General features: G+C 40.3%; 1 protein-coding gene across 1 annotated transcript in view; it reads right to left on the reverse strand.

Moving 5' to 3' along the window:
- Nucleotides 1-20,646, reverse strand: part of ntsr1 (neurotensin receptor 1 (high affinity)) — an 87,868-nt gene extending 67,222 nt beyond the window's left edge. Inside the window, exon 1 of the mRNA XM_008288103.1 lies at nucleotides 19,987-20,646. Coding sequence (XP_008286325.1) covers nucleotides 19,987-20,646 — 660 coding nt within the window. The remainder of the gene's footprint in view (nucleotides 1-19,986) is intronic.
- Between the last annotated feature and the right edge of the window lie 472 nt (nucleotides 20,647-21,118).

Genomic DNA, 21,118 nt, shown 5'->3' on the forward strand with positions numbered 1-21,118 from the left:
ATGTAGTAAGACAATGAAGCTTTTTTAAAATTTCTTTAAACCAGCTAATCATATTGGGCTGAGCTAATCAAAGGGATACAGCAACAAAATAGTGACATGGGGAGTTGTTTTGTTGGAATATTTGCACACTGTGAGGTGAGTCATTAAAATGCCTGATTCACTGAGTAAACGAGCAGGGCTGCTTTACTGCAAGATTCAAATCCTTGGAAAACTTGAAATTTTCAGTGTGGTAGTCTGCTGTCTGGAAGTTGTGTTTTTTTTTGTTTTGTTTTGTTTTTTTTGTATCGTAGTGAAGCAGGTTTTGACAACGGTGTGAGGATCCTAGACTTTGTTCACTGGGTTTTTGGGTTTTTGTCTCTCTGTGTTTTGGTGGGTGTGTCTTTGTTCACTGCAGGCTGGGCGGAGCCGATCAGGGGAGATGCTGGCAGCTGTGGCTCATCAGCTGTGCCCGGTTTAAATACTGGCGTCTCACAGAAGACCGACGCCAGAGGATTGTGATACCTACCACGGGGTAACAGTCAGGCCAGGAGCTGCTACACCGCGCTGAGCATTTCCAGCCTTCTGATGTTTTTCGAGCTTCAAGTTAATGGTATGTGTTTCTCTGCCTGTCTCCAGTTCTCCTCCTCGGCTCCAGCACTCGGCACACCTCCAAGCACTCCAGCGTTTGTCACCCACGGGAATCCACGACCACGGACACCTTCACCGGATGACCCTTCACCAGAGCACCCTCCCACGAGCACCGAACCCTGAACACCGGACCCCTGCGCACCACCCCGGTTTCCCTCGTCACGGCTCCCTCTCTGCACCGGGAAAAAACCCACAGACCAAGGCACCCTCAGGCACCGGCTCGTCGTGCACCACTCTCGGGACCCCCCTTCCTTGGATCACGACCCCCAAAGACGGTTGACTTCACCCCACCCCCTTCCTTAAATAAATCCTGTTTCCTTTAACCCTTCTCCCCGTCTCCCTCTTCGTTTGTGTTAACCCGCACTATCACCTGAGCACGAGTCGTCACAAACGGTACCACATGAACAGCAGAAGGAAAAAGCAATTTGAAATGCGTTGCTATTTATATTTGTGCTTTATGTCCGGTGAGTCACATCAGGGGTGCCATAACATCGGCTGCTTTTCAGCCAATGATACTTCCTGTTGTTTCTCTATCAGATGCCCTTTGAATGAAGAGAACTGGCCTGTAGCTGAAAGAAAGAAGACACTTTGCTTTACTGTGCTGATTCGCATTCAGAGCAGTCAGAGACCCCGAATAACTCATTGTCGTCATTTATCACTTTTATAGCAGCATCTTGGTTGAGTTAACCTTAAGGAACTCTTCCTTAAGAGCAGCACAGTGCTCAAGTGGCTAACACTGTCGCCTCACAGCTAAAAGGGTGCTTCAGTTTCCTCCCACAGTCCAAAGACATGCTCAGGTTCATTGCTGTTTCTAAATTGTCTGTAGGTGTAAAAGGGAGTGTGATTGTTTGTCTCTCTATGTGACCCTGTGATAGACTGGTGACCTGTCCAGGGTATACAGAATGCATGAAACCTTTAATTTATCTACATTTTGAGGAACCATTTCAGTTAAAGGAACTCAATGCACATTTTTCTTTTATTATTACTGCATTTAAATCATTTAGTAATGTAACTCCCAAATTAATTAAACTACACTGTAATACACCATTCGGCACCATTAATGCACCGCTGACAAGGGAGTGGCAGCCTTTATCACCATCTCACAGCAGTGGGGTTGTACGAGTCCAAATAAAGGCATCATTCCTCAAGGATCCTTTTTCTTTCTTTCTTTCCTGCTGTCACATGGTGTGTCCCTCCTTCCCTCCGTGCATTGCTGCCATCCTACGATGGCACAACCTGCCATCGCTGGAAATTCTAGAAACTTATAGTGAAATTGAAGTGGAAGCATATCAAATCCTTCCTGACTCTTAACAAAAAACAGTCCCTGTTATTTTGCCATGTGGCATATTTTCCATAAAATGCCACCTTGTTCAACATTACACAGCCCAGAAAAGACAGCAGATGTTGCTGACAGTAATTACACGGCTACAGAGCACTATCAAAATGAACATCGTAGTGATTTATTGATTCTGAAGTGTTACATAGCACCTGCTTGGTGACAAACAATAGAGACGACAGACTGACCTTTTGGCACCTAAACTTAATCAGGCTAATGAGAAGTATTGTCAATGACAGTGTGATTTGTTCTGCAAGCTAACCACACAGTTTTTGAGCATATACCCAACCAAACAGCAAGTGAAAACGAAAAGTAAACAAGTGAAAATGAAATTTAATAAAGCTCCCACACCAGATGTGACCCTCAATCTCCTGGGTGATGGCCTCCCTCCGGCCTCCTCACATGGACTTTTTCAAACTTGATTTTCCTACAACGTCGCATGTGCAAAAATACATTTGCTTCAGATTGATGCTGTGATCTTTTCATAAGATAAATGAGAATGCAGCTTAGCTATACAGGAACGTTATTTTGTGGAGACAGGGTTGCCACGGCAGCGACACTCCCCAACACCAGTGAAGTCAAGGAACATGCCAAAAAGCCCAGTCTCCAACCTCCCCAAATCCCAATCCGACCAAGCATCCTCAGAATGTGCCAGAACAATTCTGATCCACATAGGCTCTGACCTGCAAGCTGCAGGGCTCAAAGAAAATAATGCACCGCAGGACTCCCTGCCTTCTCGGGTCCGTTTCACAAAGCAGGTTAGTGAAAACTCTGAATCTGTTAACCCTGAAATGAGGGAAACTGTCCCTCATTTCAGGGTTAACAGACTCAGAGTTTTTACTAACCTGCTTTGTGAAACGGACCCCTGGTATCCGTGGTCTGATGGGTCAGAGCTGTTCTGGTGGCATGAAGGGAAAATATTAGGCAGGGGGCTTGACTGGCTGATCGGTGTAGATTCCCAGCTTTGATAAATTATTGGCAGACTGTCTGAACTCACCAGGAACCAGACTGGAGTTTAGCAGCTGGCGATAGTGGTTGAAAGCTAAAAGACAAACAAAACAAAAAGACAGGTAGACTGCATGAATCAGCAGCAGGTTGCATGGTAGAGTCCACCATTCTCATGCTGTATTCAGGTGGTGTGCACATCCAAGGACAAAGGATTGTCTCAGGAAAGGTGCTCTGAGTAAGTTTAGACTTCCACCTGCATGTCTTCAGTGTTGAAGTGTTGTTGTATTTTCTCTATCTTTTTTTGAAATGGTTCACAACTTGTGTTGTAAATGCTGAGATATCCGCACACTGTCGGACGTTGTAAAAGCCTGATTGTGTTCTCTGGGATGTGCTCTGTGGGTGTTGGATGTGACTATGAGACAAGAGCCAGAGTCATTTTCATCAGCGATTGTTTCTTCATGCGATTATAAAACAGCACGACACGTGGCATGTAGCCTGTGTAGATACCTTTTGTTTAAACAGTGTCAGAATGGTGCAAATATTTGGATTATTTCCTGCTGAAAGTGGGATGGATAGCTTTATTTACGTGTGAAGAGCCGGGTCATGGTAATTATTGGAGTCCTGTGCCAAGAGGAAAAGATAAATAAGCTCTCTGCTGGTTATAAACCGCATACAAACACTCACTAAGTGGCAGTTAGATGTCTCAGGACTAGAATTCTAATAAATCATTTTATGTGAGGCCAATGGAATTTCTTTCCATTTCAGAAAGAAAAGAATAACAACACAGACATGAAGTCCATTCTTTTGGTAATATGTGCTAAACTCACTTTCTGGGCCGTAATAGTTGGGGTTTTTTTACACTTTAGGTGATAATAATTTAATTTGTTTAGCTATAAATCGAACGAGAGAAACCAGTGATTTCAGTTGCTTTCAGTTATTGAAAAGTGGTGTTGAAAATGAAGAGCAAAGTTACTGGGAACTTTGAAGTACAAGGAAAAATTGGGTGGAATCAGCATGATAAATTACAGTATCAGCTACATAAAGTGATTAAAGATTGTTAATAAAAGATTGATGTACAGCAAACAGAAAATGAAAGTGGCCCAAGCACTGAACCCTGTGACAGTTGTGTAGATATTGTAAGTGGGGTGGATGTTAAATACCCTCAGCTTAAACATACTTATCCAGGGAATGAATGAGTTCATTTAATAGCTGTTGTGGTTGGAATTTTAAACAACGTATTTATGTTGACCAAATTAACAATCACACTTGTTTTGTTAGATTATATATTTTTCTACGTCGACATATTCTTCATACAGTAAATGATCTGTAACATTAATGTTTTCACAGCGGTTTGATACAAGAAATAAAACTCACACCTGATCTTCATGATAAAGTGACTAATACTGTCAAAGCAACTTCATCAGTCCAGGAGATCTGTCCGTATCGGTGTCAGTGTTGCTGATGCACTTCATCGCTTTAATTTGAATCTTGTGGAAGCGTTAACAACAACTGCTCTCTGCTTACAGACACTCAATCCCCAGCCTTTGTTTGCATTTCCAAATCTTAGCTTAACATTTGCATGAGCCTCAGGTCAAACTGGACAGCAACCAGACACCTTTTTCACAACCTGATGCTGCAGAATTCAAACAGTAAATATCAAAGTACGAGTAAAAGCATGCCCCTGTTGCATGTGGTATGCTGTAGTTGAATGCAATCTACTCTGTGCCAGCATCTTCCCATAACTACACTGTTATGTTTCAAATAGCAGTTAGCCTAAAATATCTATAGTCCCCCAGGAATGTTTCATCAGTTTGAGATCTTAATAATTATAACCTTGGTAATTAAATATTACATTTCAAACAGAAAAATCAATAAATGCAGGTTCAAATAATGCATAAAAAAAATCCAGCTGGCAGTAGAAGGCTCGTACACTCACTGTAGCTGTGGGTGAGCTGATTTATTCACAATATACATACAGAATAAACAGAATCATGTCTTTGCACACAACATTCCATGCTCTGTTTTGGTATAAATATTATTATTGCTGCAAACCTATTATTCAAAGGGCTACATATAGTTGCTTCAGAAAGTATTCCGACCCCCTTGCTTTCTGCACACTCGTGTCATAGATAATTTAAAAATGATTTAGCTAAAAGAAAAACTCAACCATTGGTCAGCTTCAGAGACAAGGAACCTGCAGGAAGGATGACCATCTGTTCAGCACTTTATCAGGCCTTTATGACAGAGCAGCTGGACACTCTTGAGTAAAACTCATATTTGCGCTTTGAGTTTGCCAAACAGGAGTCAAAGTAAATATTTGCTGGTCCAATGGGGGGAAAAATTGGGGGAACTCCAAGTATAATGTCCTGCAAACACCTGTTCATCATCTGGCTAATATCATCCCATCAGTTATGGCGGCAGCAGCATCTTGCTGTAGGGGTTATTGTCAGCAGGAAGGATGGGAAGACAGAACCAAACACCTTGAAGAAAGCCTCCTCCAGATGCATGCAAACTGAGACTGAAGTTCACATTGACAGTTCGCCTCTCCGCATGAAAAGGGCCCAAAGCATACAGCAAAGAGAACATACAAGTTGCAGATCACAAACGCTTCCAATCTGATGATGTTTGAAAGGATCTTCCAGAAAAAATGGGATCAACTATGACAAACCCTGCAGAGACTTACATGCTGTACTGAAAGTTTAAAAGAATAAAAATGGGAATGAGAGATTTAGAAAAAAAAAATTACAAAAACTGAAAAATAATTTCACTTATCGGTTAATAAGTATGGATGAATGAAAAATAGCACTTTGTCCATTTGATCGAGTCTGAATACTTGCTGATGTGACTGTATATGTGTGAATAAAAACTTAGTGTATCACAATTCACTACACTACTGTAAAGATGTTTCCTCCATGTCAACATTGCTTTACAGAGAAAAATATTAAGATGCAACGTAAGTTGGTTTGAATTTATTTATATCTATATCTACATATATATATATATATAACACATATATATTGAATTTCCATTCTGGGATAAATAAAGTATTTTTCATTTCATTTGCTCTAAATTTGGATCCATATCTACATAGTAACATCATCATGGATTATTTTCTTAATCTTTGCAAAGCATCAATTTTCGCAGGCTTTAAAGCATTCCTTATGATGAATCTTTAAGCATGTGTTGTTTGTGTGGATCTTTCTCACCCCCGCCAGTGTTTTTACTTATAATGGCAGGTACACCAAATATGAAACTGATAACTTTAATGGCGGTTCTGCTTCATTAAAGTCCCTCAGTAAGCCATCAGTTCATCATCAAGCTCTGCAGAAGCCTGATAACGATCCTGATCATTTGAATCAGGTGTGTTGGAAGAGAGAAACATCTAAAACATGCAGGATTGCGGCCCTCGAGGACCGGAGTTCGACACCCCTGATCTACACTCTTAAAACCAAACATTGCTTTGATGGGCTTTTTTGACATAACTTAATATTATGCAGTTTACACTAAAGTTTCTGTTTTATTGATTATAAAACCAAAAATAAGCTGTTCTAATCATTTAAATAGGCTGTTTTTTGTCTTTATGCTACCAATTATTAAATAATTGGTATTTGAAAATACCATTGATTGTGGAGGAAAGACTAATTCTCCAAACCCAATATAGTTAACCCAGTGAGAGTAATTCTTTAGAAGCTGTCATAACACTAAAAGACTGATGCAAACTGTTGCGTAATTTTTTTGGGTTGTCTTTGTGAATTCAGCATTTCTTTTTCGAGTACACTGCCATGCAACAGTTGTCAAGGTGTTTTGCTGTATCCACTTAAGACATTTTCAAAAGAATGTACATATTTTTACTGAGAGAGAGAGGTTTTTAGCAAACATTGGTTCATTGCCCCGTCACGGCCATTCCAGCTCGATATGTTCAAGTAAGATAGAGAATGAGGAAAGATTTTATACAACTGCAGTCGTCTTATTCAAAAGTGCTCAAGTGTTGTTATATAAGCAAGGATATAAAACTTCTGAGAGGAATGCACAGCATGTCCTCCTCGCCAAATGACTGCCCTCGCTAAAATTAAACTGCTGCACAAATGCACTGAGTCGAGACACCAGAAAGACAAAATGTGCAGGTTCCAGATTATGCGACATCCAGCATGTGCTCATTTCAAACTACAGGTGCTGGTCATATAATTAGAATATCATGAAAAAGTTTATTTATTTCAGTAATTCCATTCAAAAAGTGAAACTTGTATATTATGTTCATTCATTACACACAGACTGATATATTTCAAATGCTTATTTCTCTTCATTTTGATGATTATACCTGAATACTAATGAAAATCCCAAATTCAGTATCTCAGAAAATTAGGATACTGTGGAAAGGTTCAATACTGAAGACACCTGGTGCCACACTCTAATCAGCTAGTTAACTCAAAACACCTACAAAGGCCTTTAAATGGTCCCTCAGTCTAGTTCTGTAGGCCACACAATCATGGGGAAGACTGCTGACCTGACAGTTGTCCAAAAGATGACCATTGACACCTTGCACAAGGAGGGCAAGACACAAAAGGTCATTGCTAAAGAGGCTGGCTGTTCACAGAGCTCTGTGTCCAAGCACATCAATAGAGAGGTGAAGGGAAGGAAAGATGTGGTAGAAAAAAAGCGTAAAAGCAATAGGGATAACCGCACCCTGGAGAGGATTGTGAAACGAAACCCATTCAAAAATGTGGGAGAGATTCCCAAAGAGTGGACTGCAGGTGGAGTCAGTGCTTCAAGAACCACCACGCACAGACGTATGCAAGACATGGGTTTCAGCTGTCGCATTCCTTGTGTCAACCCACTCTTGAACAAGAGACAGCGTCAGAAGCGTCTCGCCTGGGCTAAAGACAAAAAGGACTGGACTGCTGCTGAGTGGTCCAAAGTTATGTTCTCTGATGAAAGTAAATTTTGCATGTCCGTTGGAAATCAAGGTCTGGAGGAAGAGAGGAGAGGCACAGAATCTACGTTGCTTGAGGTCCAGTGTAAAGTTTCCACAGTCAGTGATGGTTTGGGGTACCATGTCATCTGCTGGTGTTGGTCCACTGTGTTTTCTTAGGTTTAAAGTTAATGCAGCCATCTCCCAGGAAGTTTCAGAGTACTCAGTGCTTCTTGTTGCTGACCAACTTTATGGAGATGCAGATTTTATTTTCCAACAGGACTTGGCACCTGCACACAGTGCCAAAGCTACCAGTACCTGGTTTAAGGACTATGGTATCCCTGTTCTTAATTGGCCAGCAAACTCGCCTGACCTTAACTCCATAGAAAATCTATGGGGTATTGTGAAGAGGAAGATGCGATAGACCCAGACCCAACAATGCAGAAGAGCTGAAGGCCACTATCAGAGCATCCTGGGCTCTCATAACACCTGAGCAGTGCCACAGACTGATTGACTCCATGCCACGCTGCATTGCTGAAGTAATTCAGGCAAAAGGAGCCCCAACTAAGTATTGAGTGCTGTACATGCTCATACTTTTCATGTGCATACTTTTTAGTTGGTCAACATTTCTAGAAATCCTTTTTTGTATCGGTCTTAAGTATTATTCTAATTTTCTGAGATACTGGATTTGGAATTTTCATTAGTATTCAGGTATAATCATCAAAATTAAGAGAAATAAACATTTGAAATATATCAGTCTGCGTGTAATGAATGAATAGAATATACAAGTTTCACTTTTTGAATGGAATTACTGAAATAAATAAACTTTTTTTTGATATTCTAATTGTATGACCAGCACTTGTATAGTCTAACTGCCAGGCTGATTTCCAACAGTCTGTAGCTGACTTCTACTCTGCAGGTGTAGCAGATCTAGCTGACGACCAGGTGAGCTGTGACCTGGCTGGTGAAAAAACAAACAAACAATATTTCATTTAATGACCAAACGCCTGCAAACAAACAGACACTCTCATCAGCCTCAAATGTTGTCGGTATCTGTGGCTATCTAAAAAGCACAAACATGTGAGCAAAGGAAGCTAAGAGTAAATAAATTGCAAATATTATGCAGAATTTACCAATTATCTCACAGTAACATCCTCACAGAGCTGCTAGTATGACTAGTATATGCAGATTCCTAGTTTCTATGTTCAGATTGGCCACCATGCCAATTTTTGTTGCGTAACTGTAGTCAAATGCCTTAAATGTTTAGCCCTCTGAACCCACAGCAGTTTCTCTGTGTTTTTTGTTCCTGTGACATTTTTCCCCACTGTGGGCTCATTTTTCACTACAATATAAAGCCCTGAAACTCTACGGAAACAACACAACCATTGCTGCAAGTGGAGAGAACTCAAATATACCTTTGTGCAGTAATGCCAATAATCATTAAAAAAAAAAAAAACAATAACTGAAAATTGAATTTATTGATTTTTTATTGACTTATTTGTTTTTTGTTTTTTTTTAAACCTGAGAAAACATGGTTTCAACATGTACAACATTTTACCAAGTTGACACAAGCATCACCAGCACTGGAACACAATAGTGGCTCCACATGCTGTAGATACTTTGAGTTACATTTTAATTTGATTCCATGTTTGTCGCAGTTTAGCTGGAAGAAAAAAAACAAACAAACAAAAAAACTGAACTTTTGTCACAAGACTGTCGATTACAGCTGAGTTTTACAGAATCTGTTTAGTGAATTTTTTTTCATTTTGGGCAAATTGTTAAATGAGACATGCAGAATGAGGTAATTTTGATGAAAAATTACGATTTTAAGTTGAGCTTGGTTCATTTTCTCAATGGAACGTTGCACCACAAATGATGTTTTCAGTTTTGTCTATTATAAAAGAAAACATTGTGAGGGTTATGGACATGTTTTACTGTGTGTTTTTGGATCCTGCTGTTTTTCCCTGTGTGTTTGGTTGGCTGTGCATCTCTTTTTCAGGCTGGGCGTTTTCTGGTTCACAGGGTTAATGACAAAATATGTTAGTTTCTTATTTTCATTCATTCAACTATTTAAAATGTATTATCCATTCTGGGCCTGCAGTCCTTCTGTTTTAATAGACCAGTTAGAAAATGGGTTAGTCTTGGTTTAGCTGTATATCTGTCATTGTTAGTAAAATGACTTGATCATGACTATACAGTCCTCAAGTATGTCTTGTGTTCTTAAACTGGCTTATCTACTTGATCTTACTTGTGCATTAGAAATAATATTGTGTACAGCATAAACTCAAAGATCTGTGTGCAGCCCATAAAAATACCACTGGTATGAACTAATTGATAATCATCAGACTTGAGGGTTGTGGTTTAAGTACATCACAGTTGAATTATTCTTGCAAGAGTATTAAATTATTTACAATTATTAATGAAACATAGCAACACTTCTAATACTAATAATGCCAGGAGAAGGGGAATGCAATGAAAGCAACTTTTCAACCTTGCAGGAAAGTAATAAGGTAAGCCCCACCTCAACTCCCTTCCTCAGCTCCTTAGTTCAAACTCATCCTGCTGCACAAACAGCACGAACCTATGCAACCCACTCCTGCACAGCGTGAGACCACTCAGCTCAACAACAGCAAACAAGCTTGCAGGTATGCAGGCCAAGTGCCGAGGGAGACGCACACAGCAGCACTGGGCTAAACACGCAGCATGTAACATGGAAATGTACCAAAAGTTATGGGAGCTGTATGTCACATACTGCAACTCGCAAAAAAAATGATAAATAAATCCTCATCCTTGCTCAGTAAGTGCTTTAACTTCCCCCTCATTCACACCCTTTTCCTCCCTCCATATTATACTTACAGGCACATGTTTAACAGATTTGCTTTTATCTGTTGTGCTTGTCAATAAAACGTGTTTCTAATTTTTTTTTTTTTTTTTTTAGAAATCATTAGGTGTGTTTCCATCTGCCTAAATTAGTATGCACCCAGTGTTTTTGGTATTCTTTATATCCTTTGAAGGCTTTCCTTTGATTGATAAATATGTAGTCATCCTCAAATTTATTCATACCCTTCCAATAAAGAAAAGACAAAATTCCCAATAGTCACGGAAATAATTCGAAACTGATAAAAGTAATAATATATATTTTTTTTAATCTAAATTACAATTTAGTATAACATCTTGCTTTTGAATTGTGGTTGAAAAAAATTATTTAAAAAAAAAAAAAAAAGGCTGCAAAAATAGGGGCACTTTGCTGATGAGCAGTGGGCCAAAATCCATACACCTGTCAACAGGTGCAGAAGTCTGATTGAGAGTTACAGAAAACACTTGATTGCAGTGATTGTCTCAAAGGATTGTTCAACAAAATATTAGTTTACGCAGCCCATCATGCTTTTTTTTTTCTTTCTTTCTTTTTATATTTTTGTTGAACCACATTTAAAAGCAATGTCAAGATTTTCATTAAGTTTTTATTTATTTATTATTACTTTTGTCAATTTCAACTTATTTTACTGACAGCTGTTTTTTCCTTCTTTAATGGGAGGGTGTGAATCAATTTGAGGATGATTGTATATGACAGTTTGCCAACAATTTATTGGGTTGCTACACAAATCAAGCTCAGATTGGGACCAATCAGCTTAACTGAATCTTTGGTGTGATCTTATTTATAACTTACGTCTAAATGATAAAAGCTTAACTTAACAAGATTAAATTAAGGATTCGATAAGATTTAATATTTGGGTTTTTTCAGTTGTTCTTGAAGAAACAAAACTTTTGATTCACTAAGAATGACTTGGTATCTATATAGTGCAGTATGTAAAAATATGATTTTTAAAAATCTTAAACTGCCAAATACATGCTGTATTTTCCTCTCACATGTAGTGCAGCAGAACTGTTAGAAGCATGATACCAAAATGTTAAGGAGAGTACTTCATACATTTACTTTTACTTGGGGTTGTGAGAATCATAACCAGACTAGGGCCACAAATTAGTATCATTTAAAAAACAATTGATTGATTCACAGACTTATTGCTGATAATTTTTCTGTCGATGAGTAAAGGACGAGTCAGCTCACAGTTAATCAGCGAACCTATAAACCAGACAGATAAGCTCAAGTATACTTTATCAATCCTGTGCATTGAAATTTAAGGATAACTTGCATGTTAGCACTGGGGTCGAAAAGAATCAGAGCCAGGCCAAGGTGTCTTTATTGCAACAACGATATGATGTGACTGTATGTTTAAGCTACAATGCAGAAAACTTATATGCATTTTTTTATTTATTTTTTGCTCTAGTCATTCAACTGATTTACATTCTGTACTTCTCAGTATAGTAATGTTCATTGCTTGTGATGGAACCCGCTCTTAATTTAGATAGCCTACTTATGCATTAACATCACAGGAAACAGTGCAGTGTGTAATCCGGCTTAACTGTTGGTGATTTTATCTCACTGATATCTGCTTCACTGTTTACTGTTTTCTCTCCTGCAGCTGTATCAGAGCTGCCCTGTGAAGTACCACTAATGGAAACCTAACAACTGCTTCAGTGCTCTTTGTCTCGTATCCTTTCATAAGCATTTTGACCCACTGAAGACATAACTAGGATTGTCATGCTGTGTTTTTGAGTGCATTTTCTGGCGTCACTTCACTAAAGAAGTGTAGTACATCCACATAAGAAAAACTAATTCCAGGCCTTATCTCCTAATTATGATTTACTATCTCATCTCTCACAATTATGAGATCTGGATCTAGTAATAATGAGAAAGCTATCTCATAAATATAAAGTGCTAATGGGTCAGGAATTGGAACACTTCAGAAGTTGCCTAAGAATCATCAGGTTTTAATGCTTTCTTCAGAATCAATTCAGAGATACTAATCAGTACATCCAAAGGTCCACAGCAAAAAGAAAATGCTTATGGCTAATCCAGTGTGCGTTGAATTAGACTGTAGTGTAAATAAGTGTAGTCTAAAAGACACTGGGCTCAGTTTATCTTTTATTTAAGACTTTTTTTTAAAAAATTTTAGAAGAAGAAGAAGAAACATAACGATTTTCAAACTCCTATTTGAGGTATCATGTGGTGAAAATCTAATTATATTGTGTTTTGTGTCTGTTATATCCTTGGAGATATAAAATAAAAGCTTTTAGGATATAAGGAGATTACTTCTGCTATTTTTCAAGCTTCCCACTGTTGGCTGCACTTCCAGCATCTGAGGGATAAAGACCCTTGGGCATTACTAACCCTTTTTTTTTTTTTTTTTTTAATTTAATTTAATTTAATTTTTTTGGCATTGTCCTCTAATCAGGAAAATCCTGAGTTTTAGCATGTTGTGGAGCCTATTTTTGGGTTCCTTTTTCCTAAAGACACATTCTGGGATAATGTGAGACTTTTATACATTTACTGAAAACGGGCACAATATGGGGCATTTAAATTAGGCAGCACCATTGTCATTAGATGGCTATTGTTAAGATGTTACCAGTGCTACTACTTTAACTGTGCTCTTACCAGTGCTTTTGATTGTTCCTTTTGTATGTTTTTCTTTTTAGGAGCAGATTTAAGATTGCTTTATGTTCTCATACCTACTGTAAATAAATTACCACTATTGAGTAGCACTCTGCAAGGGAATTGTTTAGCACCAATTACTATTGCATGCTATAAAATCAAATAAATATAATAATTATTTAGAGCAAAATAAAGCAATTTTTTTGAATGCTGTGGTGATGGGAATGATCAGAGTATCTCCACTTTCACTCACAAAATAAATTGTTCTGCAGTGTGTTTCCTTAAACGCTCCAGCATTATATCATAATTAAAAGTTGTGTACATTGTGTCAGTACATTGCGCTGACAAAACCTCTTTCACGCTTCACTTTTGAGGATGAAATAATGCAGGACTTCTCTTTGATAGTATTATTACTGTGTAATATTCATAGTTTTCATGAAAATAAACAGCTGGGGTGGTTCTTCTACCATTAACACCAACATACAGCTAGAGAAAGGGTGAAAATAAAGTAAGACACAATTTGTCTGCAGCATTAAAATCACTGAATCCTGTTCTTCTGTGCTCTGAAAGTGAAACTGAAATTCTGATCAACAGTTCAGGTGATGCTCTGAATTTCAGACTGATTTAATACATTTATGGAGAATACTTACATTAAACTATGTTCGTCTAGTTTAGTTAACTCTGTGTGCGGGCTGCTGGCAAACATACCTGGTCACTGAGGGGTCAACTAGGAACTCAGCAGTCAAACTGTGTGTTTCTTTGTCTGTATGTGATGAACTTTTTGCTAAATCTTTTTGCAGAACATTTTCTGCATCAAGTGTAATTGAGTGTAATCATACTTTTGAATGTTTACCATCGTCTTCTCCATCGTCTCTGAGTGTGCTGCACGGAGCTGAGTGACAGAGATGCTCTGCTTGAACACAGCAGGTGTCTATTATGGTTTTGGAAAGCAAAAATGCATCATTGACACATGTTTTGTGGTGATGAGGCAGAATCTGTAACACAACTTTCTTCTTCCTGTCGAAAGTGCTGTTAACAGAGCCGTCAAGGTCGGAGATTATCGATCCTCCGGTATTTAAAAATTTAGGTATCCATCCCTAATTATCAAAATAATAAGTAGGAAATGCAATCCATAACATTGTTCTCCTTACTGAAAGCCATGTGCTCCCATAGTTGGAGTAAAATCCCAGTTGAGATTGAGGGTGTAGCACAAGTGGTACACCCTGAATCAACTATAGTAAGGGAAAAATATCAAAATTTGCCAACTAAACAAAACAATTTCTTCACTAATATGTTTGTAAAGGTGTGTAATAACATGCCTTAAAATGTTGAAGTTTAACTTCCGTGGGAAACCCTGAAAAAAACCTGCTCAAGTTAGGGTACTGATAAACGATTGACGAAAAATTGTATTATTTTTTTTTTTAAATCAGGCCTTAACTAACTTATGAGGGGTCAAATCACGGTTTTTTCATGATTCTGAGTTGATTGTTATCATTTATATTTCACTGCAAACACTCCATTGTTGAAAAGGCCACACTCACTTTTACATTTACATTTACAGTAGCTTTTATTTCACATACTTACACACTGCTCAGAGAAATAAAGGAAACACTAAAACAACATATCCTGGATCTCAATGAATTAAATATTCCAGTTGAAAATCTTTATTCATTACATAGTGGAATGCGTTGAGAACAAAATAACAATAAAATGATCAATGTAAATCTAAATTATTATCCCATGGAGGTCTGGATTTGGAATCATACTCAAAATAAAAGTAGAAAATCACATTACAGGCTGATCCAACTTCAGTGGAAATTCCTCAAGACAAGTCAGAATGAGGCTCAGTAGTGTGTGTGGCCTCCATGTGCCTGTAGGACCTCCCTACAATGACTGGGCATGCTCCTGATGAGGCAGGATGTTCTCCTGAGGGATCTCCTCCCAGTCCTGGACTAAAGCGTCTTCAAACTCCTGGACAGTCTGTGGTGCAACGAAACATGATGTCCCAGATGTGCTCAGTAGGATTCAGGTCTAGGGAACGGGCAGGCCAGTCCATAGCATCAATGCCTTCATCATCACGAACTGCTGACACACTTCATCCACATGAGGCTGAGCATTGTCATGCATCAGAAGGAACCTAGGGCCCACTGCACCAGCATATGGTCTCACAATGGGTCTGAGGATCTCATCCCGGTACCCAGACCACCTCATGGAGTCTGTTTCTGACAGTTTGAGCAGAAACATGCATATTAGAGGCCTGCTGGAGGTCATTCTGCAGGGCTCTGGCAGTGCTCCTCCTGGTCCTCCTGCACAAAGGAGGAGGTAGAAGTCCTGCTCCTGGGTTGTTGCCCTCCTGCTGCCCCCTCCACATCTCCTGGTGTACTGGCCTGTCTCCTGGTATTTCCTCCATGCTCTGGACACTGTGCTGAGAGACACCGCAAACCTTCTTGCCACAGCTTGCACTGATGTGCCATCCTGGATGAGCTGCACTACCTGAGCAGCTTGTGTGGGTTTTAGAAACCACTTCATGCTACCTCTAGGGGTGAGAGCACTGACAAAATGCAAAAGTGACCAAAACATCAGCCAGAATGGCTGCTAATTGCTTCTCATTTCCACCTGTTGTCTGTTCCATTTGCACATCGGCAGGTGAAAGTGATTCACAATTAGTGTTGCTTCCTACCTGGACAGGTTGATTTCACAGAAGTCGACTGACTTGGAGTCACATTGTGTTGGTTAGGTGTTCCCTTTATTTTTTTGAGCAGTGCATAACACTCAGAGTCATTTCTCATTTACAATATCAGAAGCTTTAAGAGTCATTGTCTGTCTTCTTCAGACTCAACAACATTGTGACTGCAATTTCTGCATGTAATGCCTTTACAGATTCCACAGGCCCAGACGAGGGTGACCCCATTCGTCTTGCAGCTGGACATGTCCATGTACTCAACCATATCCCCTGCACATGTTTTCTGCACGTTGTATGCAGGGGACATGGATGAGTACATGGACATCTTCCTTGACACAGAAGCCACCAAGGAGGCAGTGATTCAGGCTGCGATTTTCCAGTACATTTATCACGGAGCAGATACAACACTGGGTGAAATTTGGTACAACATGTTCTCATGGAGGGCTGCAAGGTGGCTCGGTGGTTAGCATCGTTGCCTCAAAGCTAGAAGGTCACCGGTTGGCGTCCAGGTGAGGACCCCCGGGATCGTTCTGCGTGGAGTCTCCATGTTCTCCCCATGCAGCATGGGTTCTCTCCAGGTTCTCCGGCTTCCTCGCCCAGTCCAGAAACATGCTGAGGTTAACTGGTGATTCTAAATTGTCCGTAGGTGTGAATGTGAGTGTGCTTGGTTGTCTGTCTCTAAGTGTAGCCCTGTGTAGACTGGTTACCTGTCCAGGTGAACCTGCCTTCACCCTGAGTCTGCTGGGATAGGCTCCAACCCTTGTGAGATAATGGATGGATGTTCTCAAACCAGAGACTCTACCTCTAACAGACGGTGCAGCTGCACAGCATTCACTCTGCAGACCCAGGACTGGATCCTTCTACAGAACAGGTCTCTGAACCCCGATGACTATGGATGAACATTAGGTGTGCATGGGTATGAACCAGTTCCAACACTAGACCCCACGGTTCCTGACAAGCTTGTCAATTGTCATAGAGATTGCAGCAACCGGTGGTGCATCTGCAAGAAGAATGGGGTCACGGGCATCTTGCCTGTGGAGTCTGTAAAGGCATTACATGCAGAAACTGCAGTCACAACGTTGTTGAGTCTGAAAAAGACATAGACGATGACTCTTGAAGCTTCTGACATTATGACTGAGAAATAACTCTAAGTGTTATATAAGTATGTGAAATAAAAGCAACTGTGAATGTAAATGGAAATGTGAGTGTGACCTTTTCGACAATGGATTCTTTGTGGTGAAATATAAATGCTAACAACTCAGAATCATGAAAAAACCCTGATTTGAAAGCTTATAAGTTAGTTAAGGCCCGATTTTTTAAAAATCGATTTTTGTCAATTGTTTATAGATACTCTAACTTAAGTAGGTTTTTTTCAGGGTTTCCCACGGGAGTTGAACTTCAATATTTTAAGGCATGTTATTACACACCTTTACAAACATATTGGTGAAGAAATTGTTTGGTAATGATTTAGTTGGCAGATTTGTGAAAAATCTCATAAAATGTTGTTTTACCTTTAAAGTGAAAAAGAACTTTTAAAAAATATTCACATTTCAACATTTTTGCAACCCAAGAGAATCTGTCAGTGGAGGTTTTAAAGAGTTTAAAGCAACCTCCGGATGTCCTGCATTATTTGTATTTGCCATTTACAGTACAGTTTAACTCATGTTGCTGCAGTCGAATTCAAGAGGATTGACCTTCCACCCCATAGAGCTGAGCTGCTCCAATTAATCTACATGGAATCGACCTCTGCTTATCCTCTTCCCTCTTCTCTGACCTCCTCACCTTTCCCCTCCACTTCGGTTTTCTCACGCAAGCACACACACACACACACACACACACACACACACACACACACACACACACACACACACACACCTACTCTCCCTTCAGCCACTCACTGCTGTCCAAAGTGTTTGGGGAGCCTCCACTACAGCCTTCCAGCTGATTCTGAGTCTTTCTCGCAGATATGCATGGGACAGAATATTCACACACACACACACACACACACACACACACACTTATCAGCTGTTATGGCAGCAATTTGATTGATTCCTCTTTGTCATATTTTGTTCCCAGACTCCACTGTATGACTTAAAGTGATTTTTATAGCGCGTTCTGTGGGAAAATGTTCTTTTAATACCGTGGACTGTTTGCTGGAGCCTGCCTCGGTCTTAGTGAAAGCATCAGAAGATAAGTATTGTTAACCTTGGCGCCGCTTCACTTAGTTATTGTCATGTAGGTGTGATGAATAGAGAAGAAGGGAACAGGAAAAAAAATGAACTGTGGAAGGACATGAAGAGGCAGGACAAACAGAGTGGGGGGAAAATCTTCAGCGTGATGCAGAGAAGGACACTGATTCAGATGATGACACTGATCACACACAAGCTGAAGTCTTGTTTTTTTGCTTTTATCTTTCTGCAAAACACCAACAGCAACTCCAACAATATGTTTCGGCTGTTCAGCTTCTCATCAGTGTGAAGTATGTACATTGTAAACAGAGCCGTGGGACATTGGCCTTGTCATTTAAACGACTTTTGACCCACAAAGCAACACCATGTATCTTGGGGAGTGCAAAGAACAGCCTTGAGAAATCGCCTTTTTTTTTTCTTTTTTTTTGGGTGACATGGGGCTGCTGTGCTCAGAGTATGGAAAAACATGTGTCTGCATGTGTGCGTGTCTTTGTTTTGCACTGATGACTCAGATTCTTTACATTAAGAGACATTCCTCATTTATAATGCAAACAATAAGTAGCCCCAGTTTATCGCTTCCATGTATGATCATAACATTCAAGCCGAAAGTCTCCATTCTGCTTACAGCTGTTCTAAAGGCAAAACCTTTGATCTGCAGAACAAGGAAAATGTCAAGGTCTGATTTCTATAAAGCAGGCAACCAGAATTGAGCAATAATTATATCTATATTTTGCACTACCTTTCCCAACTACCAAGAATAAAATTGACAGTCCTAAAAGAATCCAGTACAAAATGAAACAGGATAAAATAATATAATATTGTCCAGGAGATAACAGGGAAAAAAGGACAATATGATCAATGTTAATTAATATACAGCAAGTAATTACAATTTTCATTTCCACACTGTATCAACTGAGCAAGAAGTTGAGTCATTTTCCTGGAGATAAGAGTTTAAAAGGTGATTGTGCTCAAATGATCTCATCAACAGTTTAAAACCAACAAATACACTCTTAAATATTCTTTTAAAAAGAGTAAAACACAACAAAACCTCACATTAGAGAAACTGTAGTGATCAAATCATTTGCATTTCTGCTTCAATATTTTTACTCCAATGACCACTATAATAACTACATAAATCATTTCCAGGATAATGTCCCATAAATCAGTTATGTGCAATAGATGCATCTCCAATCATTTCTACTCTACACGCACAAAGATACAGTAACGTACCAGAAGTGAGAGAGCAGCACACCTGTAGCAGCCCCGCATGCTGCTGCGTTTGCTCACACTTTTAGAGCTGCTTCTGAAGATTTCTCCTTCAGATTTCAGTGAGAATCTTTCTCAACAAATCCCTGATTTCCCCCCTGATATTAAAAACGAAGGAAGTGATAATTTCCAGTTCATCTCTTGGCACACACAAACCTCCGGTGTGGGGACAGTCTGCTGTTCATTTCCTGACAGAAGGAAAATGAATAACTGCAACTGCACTGTGGCAAGATTAGTCTAAACACGCTGAATTAAAGCCGATATTAATCATTAAAATGAACGCTGTCCGTGGCAGACTAACAGTTTCGGTGTGCACAAGTGGGAATATTGGAGACACGCGCGTACACTGCAAGTTCGTCAAGAGCTATGGCACACATATGTAAAACCCCTCACAGCCGTCTTACATTCTGCAGGCGACTGCCAGCTCCAGATTCATATTGTCCCTTTTAATTCCGCTCAGTGGGGAAAGAGAAATAGAGGAGACATGCGCGTAAAGCATCAAACAAACCAGCCATAATACAGTTTTCTGATACTGACCTGAAGCACAGTCTTCATGGTGAAAGGAGAGACGATAGCGGTGCAAATCTTCTCGCCTTTACGCACCACCTGCCCCATGATGAAGAGCATCGGCGTGGCGAGCGCGAAGGACGCGATCCACATTGCGCTGATGAGCTTTTTGGTGCGGCTGCGGGACATGATGCTCTTGGCTTTGAACGGGTGGCAGATGGCCATGTAGCGCTCTACGCTCAGGCTGGCGATGTTGAGAGCCGTCGCGTAGGAGCAGCTGTCCCGGAGAAAGTAGTAACCCCTGCACACAGCGTCCCCGAACACCCACGGGTGGTGGAACCAGATGAAGTTGTAGAGCTCAATGGGCATGGAGAGGACGAGGATGAGGAGGTCGGACACCGCGAGGCTGGCCAGGTGGTAGTGCACAGTGCTCTGCAGGTTCTTCAGGGTCTTTTTGGTCAGCAGGGTGTACAGGGTGACGGAGTTCCCCAGAGAGCCCACCGCGAACAGAGTCACGTAGATGACAGTGACTATCACCTTGGAGTAAACGTCCGTGTTGACTTCCAAATCTTCCTCCTCCGTTTTAGAAGCGGCGGTGCTGTTATCAAACGAAAACAGTGAATTATTCTCAAAGAGTCTCTGCGCCAGAGCGCCAAAGTCGCGCCCCGAGAGCGTCAAGTTTAAATCCATTTCGCTTTTATGTGTGAGAACATGTAAACAGAAAGTGCGGGCTGTTCAAACTATGCGGGCCATGTGTCGAGATTGACTTGGAGAAAAACGGATTAGATGAGTGGAAGTCGGAGGAGAGCAGCTTTTATATTTGGCACGACAGGAGGCTTGTCTGCTATTGGCGCTGCTGCGATGACGCACGGCCATTCACGGAGAGGAGCCCTTTCCATTCTGTCCGTTTATGGCTCACCTTGGAAACAAGCAGCATCAACAGATCAACAAATCAAGAATTGCAGGCATTTAAATTCAAGTGCACTTTCTAATAGACGCTGCTTTTAGTTTCTTAACTTAGAATTCTCTCTGCATGGAGCTCATCTCTTCTCCGCCTCTCAGTCTGGCGCAGAAGTGCAAAGAAGTAATGTTAGGTGACTGCTGGAGACCTGACTTCAGCGCATCAGTTTGTGCTCAGGGCTGCAGTTAGGATTGTGTCTTC

The sequence above is a fragment of the Stegastes partitus genome, unplaced genomic scaffold (assembly GCF_000690725.1).
Source record: "Stegastes partitus isolate 25-593 unplaced genomic scaffold, Stegastes_partitus-1.0.2 Scaffold12, whole genome shotgun sequence".
Classification (NCBI taxonomy): Eukaryota; Metazoa; Chordata; class Actinopteri; family Pomacentridae; genus Stegastes; species Stegastes partitus.